Source organism: Nuphar pumila, chromosome 1 (assembly GCF_984573655.1).
Source record: "Nuphar pumila chromosome 1, dmNupPumi1.hap1.1, whole genome shotgun sequence".
In the NCBI taxonomy this organism is placed as follows: domain Eukaryota; kingdom Viridiplantae; phylum Streptophyta; class Magnoliopsida; order Nymphaeales; family Nymphaeaceae; genus Nuphar; species Nuphar pumila.
The window spans coordinates 43,733,460-43,746,934 of NC_143249.1; the positions used below are offsets into that span (position 1 = coordinate 43,733,460).

A 13,475-nucleotide genomic window follows, 5' to 3' on the forward strand; every position below is an offset into this window, starting at 1 on the left:
GCAACCACATCCAAAGATGGATTCCGTTTAAACAACAGACCTTTACCAGGAGATGACTTTAAATACCGAAGAACCATCATAGCTGCATCCCAGTGACTTCCTCCTCAGCCCCAAGATTAGCTTCTGATACAAATTGCGTGATGGGGTAAAGAGTGCACTGTCTCTTTCCCTTGCGCAGAGCAATGGGAAGATCAACATCAGATGTAGGGGCAACAGTTTGCTCAGAAATACTTACCTGAGGAGAAGGAGGTGATGGCGGCATGGAGATAGGAGGCACTCTGTGCGTATAGACTATGGGAGGGTTTCGGAAGCAAGACACACCCGACACTTGAACCAAGGACTGAGGAGGAAGCGACTCTAACGGAAAGGGAGGAATCAGCAGAGGAAGGACATCACCAAGGCTCTCCTGTAGTCTGGGAGTAGTACTTGAAAAATACGGAATAGACTCAAAGAAGGTAACGTCCGCACTAACATACTCTTTATGAGATATAGGGTCGTAGCAACGATATCCTTTTTGGTTCTTAGGATACCCAAGGAAAACACATTTAATAGACTGCGCAACAAGTTTATCTCGATCCGGACCCAACTTATGCACAAAACACACACATCCAAAAACTTTAGGGGGGATAGGGAAGAGAGGAGCCTCTGGATGGAGAATTTGAATAGGGATCTGGTCTTCTACAGAGCTTGACGGCATGCGATTTATCAGAAAACCGGCTGCCAGAACCGCATCGCCCCAGTATGAAGCAGGCATATTGGATTGAATCATAAGGCACCGAGCAACATTAAGGATTTTTCTATGTTTCCTCTCAGCCACCCCATTTTGCTGGGAGGTATCGGGACATGTAAATTGAGGTTGAATCCCATTACCAGAATAGAATTGAAGTAAGTCTTTGGATTTGAACTTAAGAGCATTATCAGTGCGAACAATTTTAACACATACATCAAATTGAGTTTTTATCTCGGCAATTAAAGATTTAAGAATGACAGGACCTTGAGACTGCTAATATTCAGCCAACCAAATCACGACACGTGATTTCCAGCCAACCAAATCACGACACCTGCTCACCAAAAAAAATAACATACTGCTTTCACAGCACACACTTTCCAGCCAACCAGATCATGACACAGCAGGGAACCTGGGCTGCTAATATTCAGCCACCCAAATCACGACACGTGATTTCCAGCCAACCAAATCACGACACCTACTCACCAAATAAAATCTGAGACAGCACACACTTTCCAGATTTACAACCAGTGATAACTTGAGCACGCAGAAACATAGAACTTCAAAGGACTCGGCAACTATACAGTGCAGGAAATCAAGGCATCACGGCAGAGATAAACTCAACAAGGAATCACGGCATCACAGCAGAAAATCAGGGTAGGGAATCTCGGCAACAGGGAAATCTCGGCAACAGGGCAGGGATTTTCTGGGCAACAGGGAATCTCAAAAAAGAAAAGAGGAGCTACCAGAACTGCAGGGAGACACACATCTTGCTTCCTTAGATCTGATGACAGATCTCCAGATCTGTCATCAGATCTTACACAGAAACCTAACCAGCTGACCTTATTAACAAATGCTTTTCGATCACGCTCCCATGATAGTTTGATCACGATAAATCACGCTCCCACGATTGATGGCTCTGATACCATGTTGAAAGAAGCACCAAACCCTAGGTAGAGAGAGAGAGATAGAGGAAAAGATAGAAGAGAGAGTGAGAGGGAGAGACGGCTGCACAGAGAAGAAAACACATTCACTTTTTTATTAGGGCTTCTCTCTATGTTAAATAGAGAGAGGCTAAAAGGAATAATTACATCTAAGCCCATTATGAAAACATAATTTCAAATAGCCTCTAATATAAAAAGACTTAACTAAAAACCACCTATTCTCAACAATATCAAATAAACTTAAAACTTAAAACTTCTTAATCTCAACAAGTGATATTAAGAAAGTTTTAAAAGAAAATTTTGACATGTCTGATCTTGGTTTCTTAAGATATTTTTTAGGTATTGAAGTAACATACTCTCCACGAGGGTACATTTTCTCTCAGATGAAACTTGCTGCTGACATTTGTTCAAAGTTTGACATTTTAGATAACAAGAAAATAGAAACCCTGAAGTTATCAATGCAAAGTTGAGGTTGGAAGATGAAACTCTTCTCGAAGATCCTACTCCCTACCGCCAACTCGTTGGGTCTTTGACGTACTTATCCATCACTCGGCCAGACATAGCTCATGCAGTTCACTCAGTCAGTTAGTTTCAACATGTACCTACAACCGTGCACATGAGTGCAGTCTTAAGAATTATCAGATACATTAAAAATACTATAACTAAGAGAGTTTTTTTCTTCTTCTTCGTCACTTGATTTAATTGCTTATACTGATGCTGATTGGGGAGGAAATCCCAATGACAGAGTCTCAACTACTGGTTTCTGTGTATTCTTAGGTGACTATGATTTCTTGAAGATGCAAGAAACAACAAAAAGTATCGTTGTCCTCAACGGAAGCGGAATATCGTGCAATGACTACTACAACTATGAAGCTTGTGTGGCTTAGAAGTCTCCTCAGTGATATGGGCATAATTATCTCTACACCTTCGAAGATGTGCTGTGACAATAAAAGTGCCATTTACATCGCAAGCAATCACACCTTCCATGAGCGTACTAAACATATTGAGATAGACTGCCACTGTGTTCGTAATGAATATCTAAGAGGGACTATAGCTTTGCTGTATGTTACATCTGAGTACCAGTTGGCGGACTTCTTCACCAAAGCTCTTGCTGCTCTTCGTTTTATGTTCCTTCTCAACAAGCTTTCGGTCATGTCCTCGTAAAGCTTGAGGGAGGGTTTTAAAAAAAAAATATATATATATATATATATATATATATATATATATATATATATATATATATATATATATATATATATATATATATATATATACCATCATACCTGACCAAGGGTATTTTTGTAATTCTGCCCAATAGGGGCATTTCAGCCTTTTTCATGTTTTTCTTCTTTTTCTTTTTTCCCTTTATTATTTTTATTTTTCCTTTTTTAATTTTATTGTACATGCATTAAATGCATGTTGCATTGGGGTCCCAACCAAGAGTCGTTGGGGGCCCAACGACTCCTTGTTGGCCCCCCCAATGCCCACTCCTCCCTTTTCTCCCACTCTCTCTCGTCTATAAATAAAGGGGTCCTTTGCATTGTAAGGCTTCTTGAAGCCCATTTCTTGCTTTTATAACATTTTTATGTTTGCAAGTCATTGTTGGCTTTTGTGTATGTCCATTGTGGATTTGATCTTTGCATTCTATGTGTGAATGTCCATTTTAGGACATTGTATTTATTTTCACGTATTTCATTACATCCTCTTGGCAAATTTACGCAAGAGCATCACTTATAGAAGGAATTGAGGTCCTATGAAGTAAAGAAGACCTAACTTGTTCAAATTTCGGCCGGAGGCCATAAAGGAAAGAGAAAAGATTCTCTTTCTATTTGAGCTTTTCTCATTTCAATAGCCGAACCTTTCCATTTAGGTTCTAACATTGCTAATTCATCCCAAATAGGAGACAAAACCCTATAGAAATCTCACACTTTTATCTCCTTATTTAGCATTACGTACTTTGTCCAGGAGGTAATATAGTTTAGCCATGTCCTTTTGGACGAAGGAATTCTTTAAGAACATGCCTTCTTGAACTTGATGATGTTGGTGGCAATCTTAAATTCCATGGTATTCATGAACCATGAGAGGATTTGAGCATTGCTTGCTTTCCAATCTTCCAACTTATCTTGGTATTCTTGTAAAGCCTTTTTCTTTTCTTCTTTGGACAATATTTTGACTTGATCTCTTTTTCTTCTAATCAATTTGAGTTGGGGTTCATTAATGGAGCCACTAACAAAGCCCCATAGCTTTTTGCCTTTAATGTGATTCTCCATTGTCGTCTTCCACATCAAATAGATGTTCTCATTTAGCTTGTATATGATGACGGAGGCGGAATATCTTTCTCCCACAATGAATTGCAAAAAATTTGAATAGAGAAGCGGCTAGCACGAGCGTAAAGGGCACTACCACACGAAGGATCACTAAGAAAGCTTTTTTAAAGACCTTAGCTTTGATACCATGTAATAAAACAAGAGTGCACTATTACAATGCCAATGAAAGGCTACACAAGTGCACGAATAAAAATGGTCACTAATGGACCAATAACAATCTCACGAAGGAGATACCGAACATCACTTTCACAAAATAGCACAAGGCTTAAAGCCAAAAAGGAATTTCATATATTCACACAAAAATGTTTTCACAAGCATTGGCTTACAATAAGAAGTGAGGCTCTATTTATAGAGCCTCACTTGCTCTCACAAAAGGTGGGCAGTCCAACATGCATTGGACTGTCAGCTCCCCAACGACTACATAAAATTCAAAAAACAAAAAATAGAAAAAAACAAAAAACTAAAAAACTAAAAGACTTTTCAGTCCCTAATGAACTGTGCTAAAGTATAATATATGAAATGACCAAAAAGCCCCTGATATTTTAACAAGATCAAATCTAATCTATTGCGACAGTTGTGGCAACTAGGTTTTAGTGCATGCATAGTGAAGTTGTGGATTATTTTGTTTCTCTTTATCAAGTTATATTGGACCGTGATCAAGGTTGTTAGACTAGGAAGCAGAAGCGGGAAACAATACAGAAAGCGGAAGCGAGAAGCGATGCATTTTAAAATGTATAGGAAGCGGGAAGCGAGGAATAAGAAAACAATATAAGAATTGAATGAGAATCGAAATGGAACACAAATAAAAACTAAAATAAAAGTGATTATTCTTAAATTTCAAGATTTTTTAATATAAATTAAATTTTTAACAAAATCTAAAAATGATGACTGCCAATTTAGAGAAAGCACATGGAAGTGAGTGAGAAGCATGGGATGAAACACGTAAAAAACATGAAAAGCAGAGTGAGAGAACATATAAGAAGAATAGATGAAGCGTGTAAAAAGCATAAGAGAAGCATGGGAGAATCGAGATTCTCATCAAGTTTTGGAAGCGAGGAGTATCTGGCTTCCGAAGCGAGCTTCCCACCTATCTAAGAGGCTTTCGGTAATTTTGGCCCTGATCACTTAATCCTTGACCTGATTATGTTAGAAAATACCTAGATTTGAACCAAGTTGTGCTGTCTGATTTCAGGTCTAGTCTCTACGTCCTTTTATAGTGTTGCTTTTAAGTGGTTGCTAATGTAATGAAATATGCGGAAGTAATAACAATGTCCTACAATGGACATTCACACATAGAAAGCAAAGAACAAGTCCAAAATGAACATACACAAAAGCCAACAATGGCTTGCAAACATAAAATCTTTATAAATGCAAGAAAGGGCTTCAAGAAGCCATACATTACAAAGGGGGAGACCCCACTTATTTATAGGCAAAGGAGAGTGAGAGAGAGGGAGAAAAGAAACAGAGAGAGACCATATTGGGAGGCCCAACAAGGTGTCGTTGGGCCCCCAACGACTCTTAGTTGGGACCCCAATGTGAATGCATTAAATGCATTTCATAAAAAGAAAAAGAAAAAATAAAAGGACGAAAAAGGAAAAATAAGAAAAGAAGAAAAAATATAAAAATGACTACAATGCCCCTATTGGGCAGAATTATAGGAATAACCTTATTGGGTATGATGGATATATATATATATATATTTCAATATATATATATATATATATATATATATATATATATATATATATTGATTACATGTATTTTAACACCCTCCCTCAAGCTTTACGGAGATATAACCGAAAGCTTGTTGAGAATGAACATTAAACGCGGAGCAGCAAGAGCTTTAGTGAAGAAGTCCGCCAACTGGTACTCGGAAGTAGCGTAAGGCAGTGTTATGGTTCCTCTTAGGTATTCATCACGAACATAGTGACAATCCATCTCAATGTGTTTAGTATGCTCATGGAAGGTGTGATTGCTTGCGATATAAATTGCACTTTTGTTGTCACAATCAGAGTTACCAATCGAGAAAGCAGGAGCGGGAAACGATACGGGAAGCGAGAGCGGGAAGCGAGGCACTTTAAAAAATTTAGGAAGCGTGGGACCACTTAGAAGAAAATTATGAACCATCTTGGAAGCGACTTAGGAAGCGAGGGGGAAGCGGAAAAAATGAAAAATGGGGAAGCGTGGGGGAAACGATGGCGAAGCGTGGGGGAAGCGCTCTTCCCATAAAAGGGAAGCACACTTCCCAAAGAAGGGGGACGCTTCACCACGCATTTCGGAAGCACGATGTTTCGTGCTTCCGAAGCGTGTATCGGGGAAGCGCGCTTCTCCATATGCCTAAGCGCTTCCAGTAACTCTGGTCACAACACATCTTCGAAGGAGTAGAGATGACTATGCCCATATCACTGAGGAGACTTCTAAGCCACATAAGCTCCATGGTTGTAGTGGCCATTGCACGTTACTTCGCTTTAGTTAAGGACAATGATACTTTTTGCTGCTTCTTGCATCTCGAGGAAATCATAGTCACCTAAGAAAACACAAAAACCAGTAGTTGAGACTCTATCATTTGGATTTCCTCCTCAATCAGCATTAGTATAAGCAATTAAATTAAGTGATGATGAGGAAGAAAAAAAAACTGCCTTAGTTATGGTGTTTTTAATGTATCTGACTATTTTTAAGACTGCACTCATATGCACAGTTGTAGGTGCATGTTGAAACTGACTGAGTGAACTGCATGAGCTATGTCTGGCCGAGTGATGGATAAGTATGTCAGAGATCCAACAAGTTGGTGGTAGGGAGTAGGATCCTCGAGAAGTGTTCCATCTTCCAACCTCAACTTTGCATTGATAACCTCAGGGGTTTCTGTCTTCTTATCGTCTGAGATGCTAGACTTGGAACAAATGTCAGCAATAAGTTTCATCTGAGAGAGAATGTACCTTCGGGGAGAGTACACTACTTCAATACCAAGGTTAAACATGTCAAAATTTTCTTTTAAAACTTTCTTAATATCATTGATTCCTTGCTCATCACTTCCAGTGTTGATCATGTCATCAACATAAAGTAGTAGAATAACTACTGAAGACCCTACATTTTTCACAAATAAAGTAGTGTCAGTATAACATGAACGAAAATTTAAACTTGTCATTATATTGCTAAATCTATCATGCCAAGCCTTTGGAGCTTGTTTTAAACCATATAGTGCCTTTTTAAGTTTGAGAATTTTATTTTCACCAATACATACTCCAGGTGGAGGATCCATGTAGACCTCTTTATTTAATTCCCCATTTAGGAATGCATTCTTAACATCTAATTGATAAATAGGCTATTTTTTAACTGACGCAACCGCAATAAGAGTCCTAACACTAGTCATCCTAGTTACGGGAGCGAAGGTTTTTTCATAGTCTATACCGTATTCTTGAGTGTATCCCTTGGCTACCAACCGGGCTTTATAGCGTTCTAATGACCCACCACTTTTAGTTTTAATTTTGAAGACCCATCTACATCCAATAGCTTTCTTCCTAGTGGGTAATGAGGTTATTTCTCAGGTTTTTGGCACTAAGTTCTAAGTTCATGGCTTCAACCCACTAGGGAATATTTTTGGCTTCATTATAATGTGACGGTTCATGAAAAGAGTGTAACGCAATTAGACACGCTCTATACTTTTGTGTCAGAGACTCATAGGAAACAAATCTATTAGGAAGATTGGAGATTCGGCCGGATCTCCTTAAAGAGGTTTCTTCTATATCGGAACCTTGAGAGTATTTTTCTAAGGCACTCATGGGAACTTGTTGACCATGCCTAACATATGTTTGAATTGGTCTATCACTTTCATTTTCAACATTGTTAAGAGGAATATCCTCTAGGTTATCCAACAAATCATTAGAAATTTCCTCTTCTTGAGGAGTCACATCTTCTTGAGAAAGAAGGTCAAATAAGAAATCATATTCGCTTTCGTCAATATCTTTAGTTTTCACAAAACCATTTTCATTTTCTAAAAAGGTTACATCTTTAGAGACATATAGTTTGTTATTTTTAAGGTCAAAGCATCTAAAACCCTTTTGATTTTCGGTATATCCTAAGAAAACACATTCAATAGCTTAAGAGATAATTTATCTCTTTTATGTGTAAGGACAAAACATTTACACCAAAAAATTCTTAATTTATTGAAATCGGGTGTTCTTTCAAAATTTTTTTTATATGGAGATTTATTTTGTAAGGATGAAGATATCATTCTATTTATCAAATAAGTTGATATTAAAGCGGCTTCGACCCAATAACTTTTTGGAATTTCCTTGAAAATAAGAAGTGTCCTAGTGGTTTCCAAAATGTGTCTATGCTTTCTTTCGGTTAGACCGTTTTCTAGGACATGATCTTTGATGGCAAATTTCATTTGTTTCCAAATAATTTTGAAATTCATTTGATAGATACTCTCCACCTGAATCAGATCTAAGAGTATAAATATTACTTGAAAATTGATTTTTGACTATCATATTAAATTTCTTGAAACAGGCAAAGACTTCAGATTTTAAATTGAGAAAATAGATCCACACATATCTAGTGTAGTTATCAATGAAAGTAACATAATAGGAATATCCTCCTTTCGATATGACAGGGGAAGGGCCCCATACATCCGAGTGAACTAACTCAAAAGGTCTTTTGAACACAAAAGTTCTATTTAAAAAAAGAGTGAATTTCATTTTCCTAAAAATAAAATTCTTGCAAACAAAATGTTTCTCATTACAAAATTTCTTTCCAAAAGGAAAGTATATTTTTGAGAAACTTGAACGTCCAAGTCTTTGGTGCCAAGTTTCAATATTTTTATCTTGGACATGATTACAAAAATAATTAGTGGGAAGTTTCAAGTTGCTCATGTAATAGAGATCTTCCCTCCTATGGCCTTGCCCAATCTGCTTTCTGGACCGGAGATCCTGTATAGAGCAATCCTTAGTTGAGAAGGAGATTTCACATCCATGATCACATATTTGAGAAACAAAAAAGAGATTTAAGTTAAGTTGAGGTACCACTCGTATGTTTGGCACAAAGAAATCTTTGAAAAAAATTTAAAGTTCCAAAACTTTTTACTTGTAAAGATGTACCATCGGCGATTGAAACATAAGAGTTTTTAGAGTTATTACACAAATTGGACAACCCATTTTCAAGTAGGGTCATATGAAAGGAAGCTCCAGAATCAAGAATCCAAGAGGACATACCTGGAGGAGAAGAAGAAGCTATGGCGGCACCCGAAGTTGATGGTGATTTGAGTAGAATTTGAAGTGCCTCCGATAGTTGAGCAAGAGAGAAGGACTCCTCCTTTTGTGAAATTTCTTTAATGGAGGCGACCTTACCTTTTGGGGCTTCATTTACCTTAGGGAAATTAGGTCTTATATGATCCGGTTCTTGGCAATGATGGCAAATGGCTTTTCTATAGTTGCCATTATAGTTATTTTGCCTCCCAAAGTGTGGAGGCTTATAAGCTTTCACATGATTGCCGAGTTTAGACACGGCCAAAACTTCATCTCCTCCCTTAATCATGCTAAGACGAGTTTCTTCTTGGCATATTTCGACTATAACATCTTCCAAAGGAAGAAGTTTAGATCTATGAAGTAGGGAGGATCTAACTTGTTCATATTCGGGCCTAAGCCCATGTAGAAATTGAAAAAAGTGTTCTTTTTCCATTTGTTCTCTCCTTAGTTCCACATCTTCACTAGAGACCCAGTTTGGTTCTAGTAGGGATAGCTCATCCCATAAGGGTCCAAGGGTGCTAAAATAATCTCTTACACCCATTTCCCCTTGCTTAATAGTACTGATTTTTTCTTGGAGAAAGAATTGACGAACAAGGTCCTTTTGAGTATACATACCTTTCATAAAGAACCATGCTTCATTTGCCATTCGAAATTTAACAATGCTGGCCAAAATTTTGAGCTCCACATTGTTCATGAACCAAGTAAGAATTTTTGCATGCTTGCTTTCCCAATCTTCAACTTTAGATTGGTGATCTTCAATAGCCTTTATGCGGGCATTTCCTTCAAGTTCTTTTTCTTGATCACCATCCATCTTGGTAAGTTGGAGTTGTAGTTCCAGAATAGTGCTCATGACATATCCCCAAAGCTTTTTACCCTTGAGGTTGTTCTCTGTGGCGGCGACCCACATCATTTAGTTGGTACCATTAAGTTTGAAGGAGAGATCAATCTTTTGTTCTCCTTTCATTTTAATCTCAAGAAGACAAACCAAGAGAGAAATACAATATGAAAAATATAACTAGTCAACTAATCAAGAGCATACACCTTGCTCTAATACCATGTAATGAAATACGCAGTAATAACAATGTCCTACAATGGACATTCACACATAGAAAGCAAAGAACAAGTCCAAAATGGACATACACAAAAGCCAACAATGGCTTGCAAATATAAAATCTTTATAAATACAAGAAAGGGCTTCAAGAAGCCATACATTACAAAGGGAGAGACCCCACTTATTTATAGGCAAAGGAGAGTAAGAGAGAGGGAGAAAAGAAAGAGAGAGAGACCACATTGGGAGGCCCAACAAGGTGTTGTTGGGCTCCCAACGACTCTTAGTTGGGACCCCCAATGTGAATGCATTAAATGCATTTCATAAAAAGAAAAAGAAAAAATAAAAGGAAGAAAAAGGAAAAATAAGAAAAGAAGAAAAAATATAAAAATGACTACAATGCCCCTATTGGGCAGAATTACAGGAATACCCTTATCGGGTATGATGGATATACATATTTGTATATTTCAATATATATATATATATATATATATATATATTGATTACATGTATTTTAACAGCTAATTGGTTGAGAACAGTTATGCTTGGTGTCTTCTATCTGCAAATAGTAAGTGGCATTTTATGGTCTCATTTCTTGATGGGTGAATCATCTTTCTGTCAAATGTTTCACACATTCTGATGCTTATTTTGTTCCATGTCATACATTTCTGGGCTTACAATTGAACAACCTGGGGTGTTGTGCATGTGGCTGCACCTATAGCACTTAAAATTTAGAATTATAAATGGGGTTAATGTTTGGTGCTATTAAAGTTACTCAATTCATAGGTTCAAGTTTTATTGACTCAATCTGATCACGTAGATGTGTTTCACATGGTTAGTTTGATAAGGATCAAACCTTGGATTGTTAGATTTCGATCTAAAAATATGAATTTTTGAGTCGTAAAATTTTAACGCATTGTGGGCCATTGATTTTTGAAGCCTTTAAAAAACCTGCTTATTCAAAACTCATTTTCCACTAAAAAAACATTGTAGATCACATCCAAAAGGTCCTATTTATGAAAAATCTAAAAAATATGAAAAGAATGTGATTTATACTCAATAGTTTTGTGCCTTCAATAGCAACAAATATTAACCCTTATAAATGGCAGGCTACTTTCTATTGTTAAGGATATCCGGTATATGGGTGTAATGCTACATGTTACTCATCACATGATCATAAGAATGTTTTTTGTGACTATTCTAATAAGTTTTTTTTGCTTTCCTTTTCCAGTTATTTGTTAGACTGATTGTAGTGCATTTCTGCAGTTTAGAAGAAAACTGAAATGCTCCATATGCTTTGTCATATGGGCATTTGACTTACCACGCGTGTCTTGTGTCGACATGACACGGCGCCGAGCACACATGACACTTTGTGGACTAAAACATGTATTTGGATACAGTTCACTTACCATACATGTCTTATGCCAACACAATACGACACCGGGTACACCATAATACTTCTTGGAGACAAACATGTATTGGTCGTGCTCTTTATTTATTTCTTTTTATGATTTTAATTGTTTATTTTATGTTTACTTGTATGCATTTGCTTTTAACATTTGTTATTAAATTGCATTACATTTCAGTCTTCAACTTAGATTTATTGTTATAATGACAGAATTGTTCAAGAATTTGTATTTAAGATGACATTATATATATATATATATATATATATGTAGAGCAGAGCTAGCTGCTTGATCAATAGGTGTTTGAGCACCTACTTGATCATGCTGGCCATCCATCGCGCGCTTGATGGGACGGATGGACGGCTAGCGCAAAAACAAAAGAATCCCATAAAAAACGGGTCAAAACGAGCCCAAAGGGGCATTAGCAGCGCTTTCTGAGCACCACTAAATGTCCAAAAGGATGCGTGTGTCCCTAAGTCTTTAGCAGTGCTCAAAAAGCGCCGCTAAAGGGTATTTTTAGCGCAAAAACTTGTTTTCTTTAGCAACGCTTATTTTGTTTTTGCACGTGACCGTCCATCAAGCGCGTGATGGACAGCCCGCTTGATTAAGTAGGTGCTCAAGCGGCTATGCTCTACTCATGTATATATATATATATATATATATATATATATATATATATATATATATAGAGAGAGAGAGAGAGAGAGAGAGAGAGGAGTAGCTGCCTACACCCTCTTGTGCCTAGGCGGGTCAACTTGCACACGATGGGCAACACGCGAATGTCAAAGTCGTGAAAACGACTGTTAGCGATGGTTAGCGCCTGCTTTTAAATCTGTTTTAACGTGCATGCTGTGCATTGCGGGTTGTTCATCTTCAACTATGGATGGCCCTGGAGAGTAGTCTGCTATAGGCATCCTACACACACACACAGATGTCCTCGCATCCCAGTTTTACATCGTTCTTGTGTTGTACCAAAATGTGGCCATGTCTATGTACATAGTCCATGTGTCATTAGCAATGTTGTGATTGATCTCAATGAAAAAGTGTGTTCACCGATGCTCGTGCATGTTTTCGATTATCTATGTAAACTAGAAGATAGTTTTTGGTCAATTTATTTAGACTGAATCTACTTGCAGTTCATGCAAAGCAGGAAAATGTGTATAACCTTCCCTTTTGGGCCCTTCATTTAGTACTCTCTATTTGTTTCATCGTTATAATATTTCTTGTTGATAATTGATGATTTTACTAGGTTTGCTATCATGGGATTGGTGACAAACTATTTGACCGCATCAAGACAGGTGGCAGGCAAATAAGACCCGTGCAATGCAATGGTATTGTATCATTCATTTTAAGCTGAAATACTGCTTGTAAGTTTGCAACATTTCTATGAGATAACAGTAGACTTAAGAAAGGGGTCACTTTTTTCCCAATTCTTTAACGTTTTGATTTAGATGGAATAGGTTTCCTATGTCTTCTATTTGTGTGAGATCTAGTTTGATTTTATTAAAAGAGGACGACTTTCATTGTTATCTCTAGCATAGTTGCATACATAAACAAGACCTTTTTCATTATTTCAATGTTCTCCTTTCATGTGTGTGTGTTTTGATTGACAAGTAGTCATGATGCTCATGTACGTACCATAACCAACTTAGGAGTGGATCTGTTTAGTTTTTTTTATGTTTATCTAGATAAACCTGGAAACCGAAGTTTCAAGGCTTGCATTGTACGTAAACCTTGCAATAAAAAGTATTTTTTTTTACCGGAACATTCCCAATTCAAA

The 13,475-nt window shown here is 37.3% G+C and overlaps 1 protein-coding gene across 1 annotated transcript in view; it reads left to right on the forward strand.

The window, feature by feature from the left end:
* LOC149848838 (asterix-like protein) overlaps nucleotides 1–13,224 on the forward strand; it is a 54,360-nt gene extending 41,136 nt beyond the window's left edge. Inside the window, exon 3 of the mRNA XM_090012664.1 lies at nucleotides 12,945–13,224. Within this exon, the coding sequence (XP_089868790.1) occupies nucleotides 12,945–13,008 (64 nt within the window). The 3' untranslated portion in view covers nucleotides 13,009–13,224. The remainder of the gene's footprint in view (nucleotides 1–12,944) is intronic.
* Nucleotides 13,225–13,475: the final 251 nt, after the last annotated feature.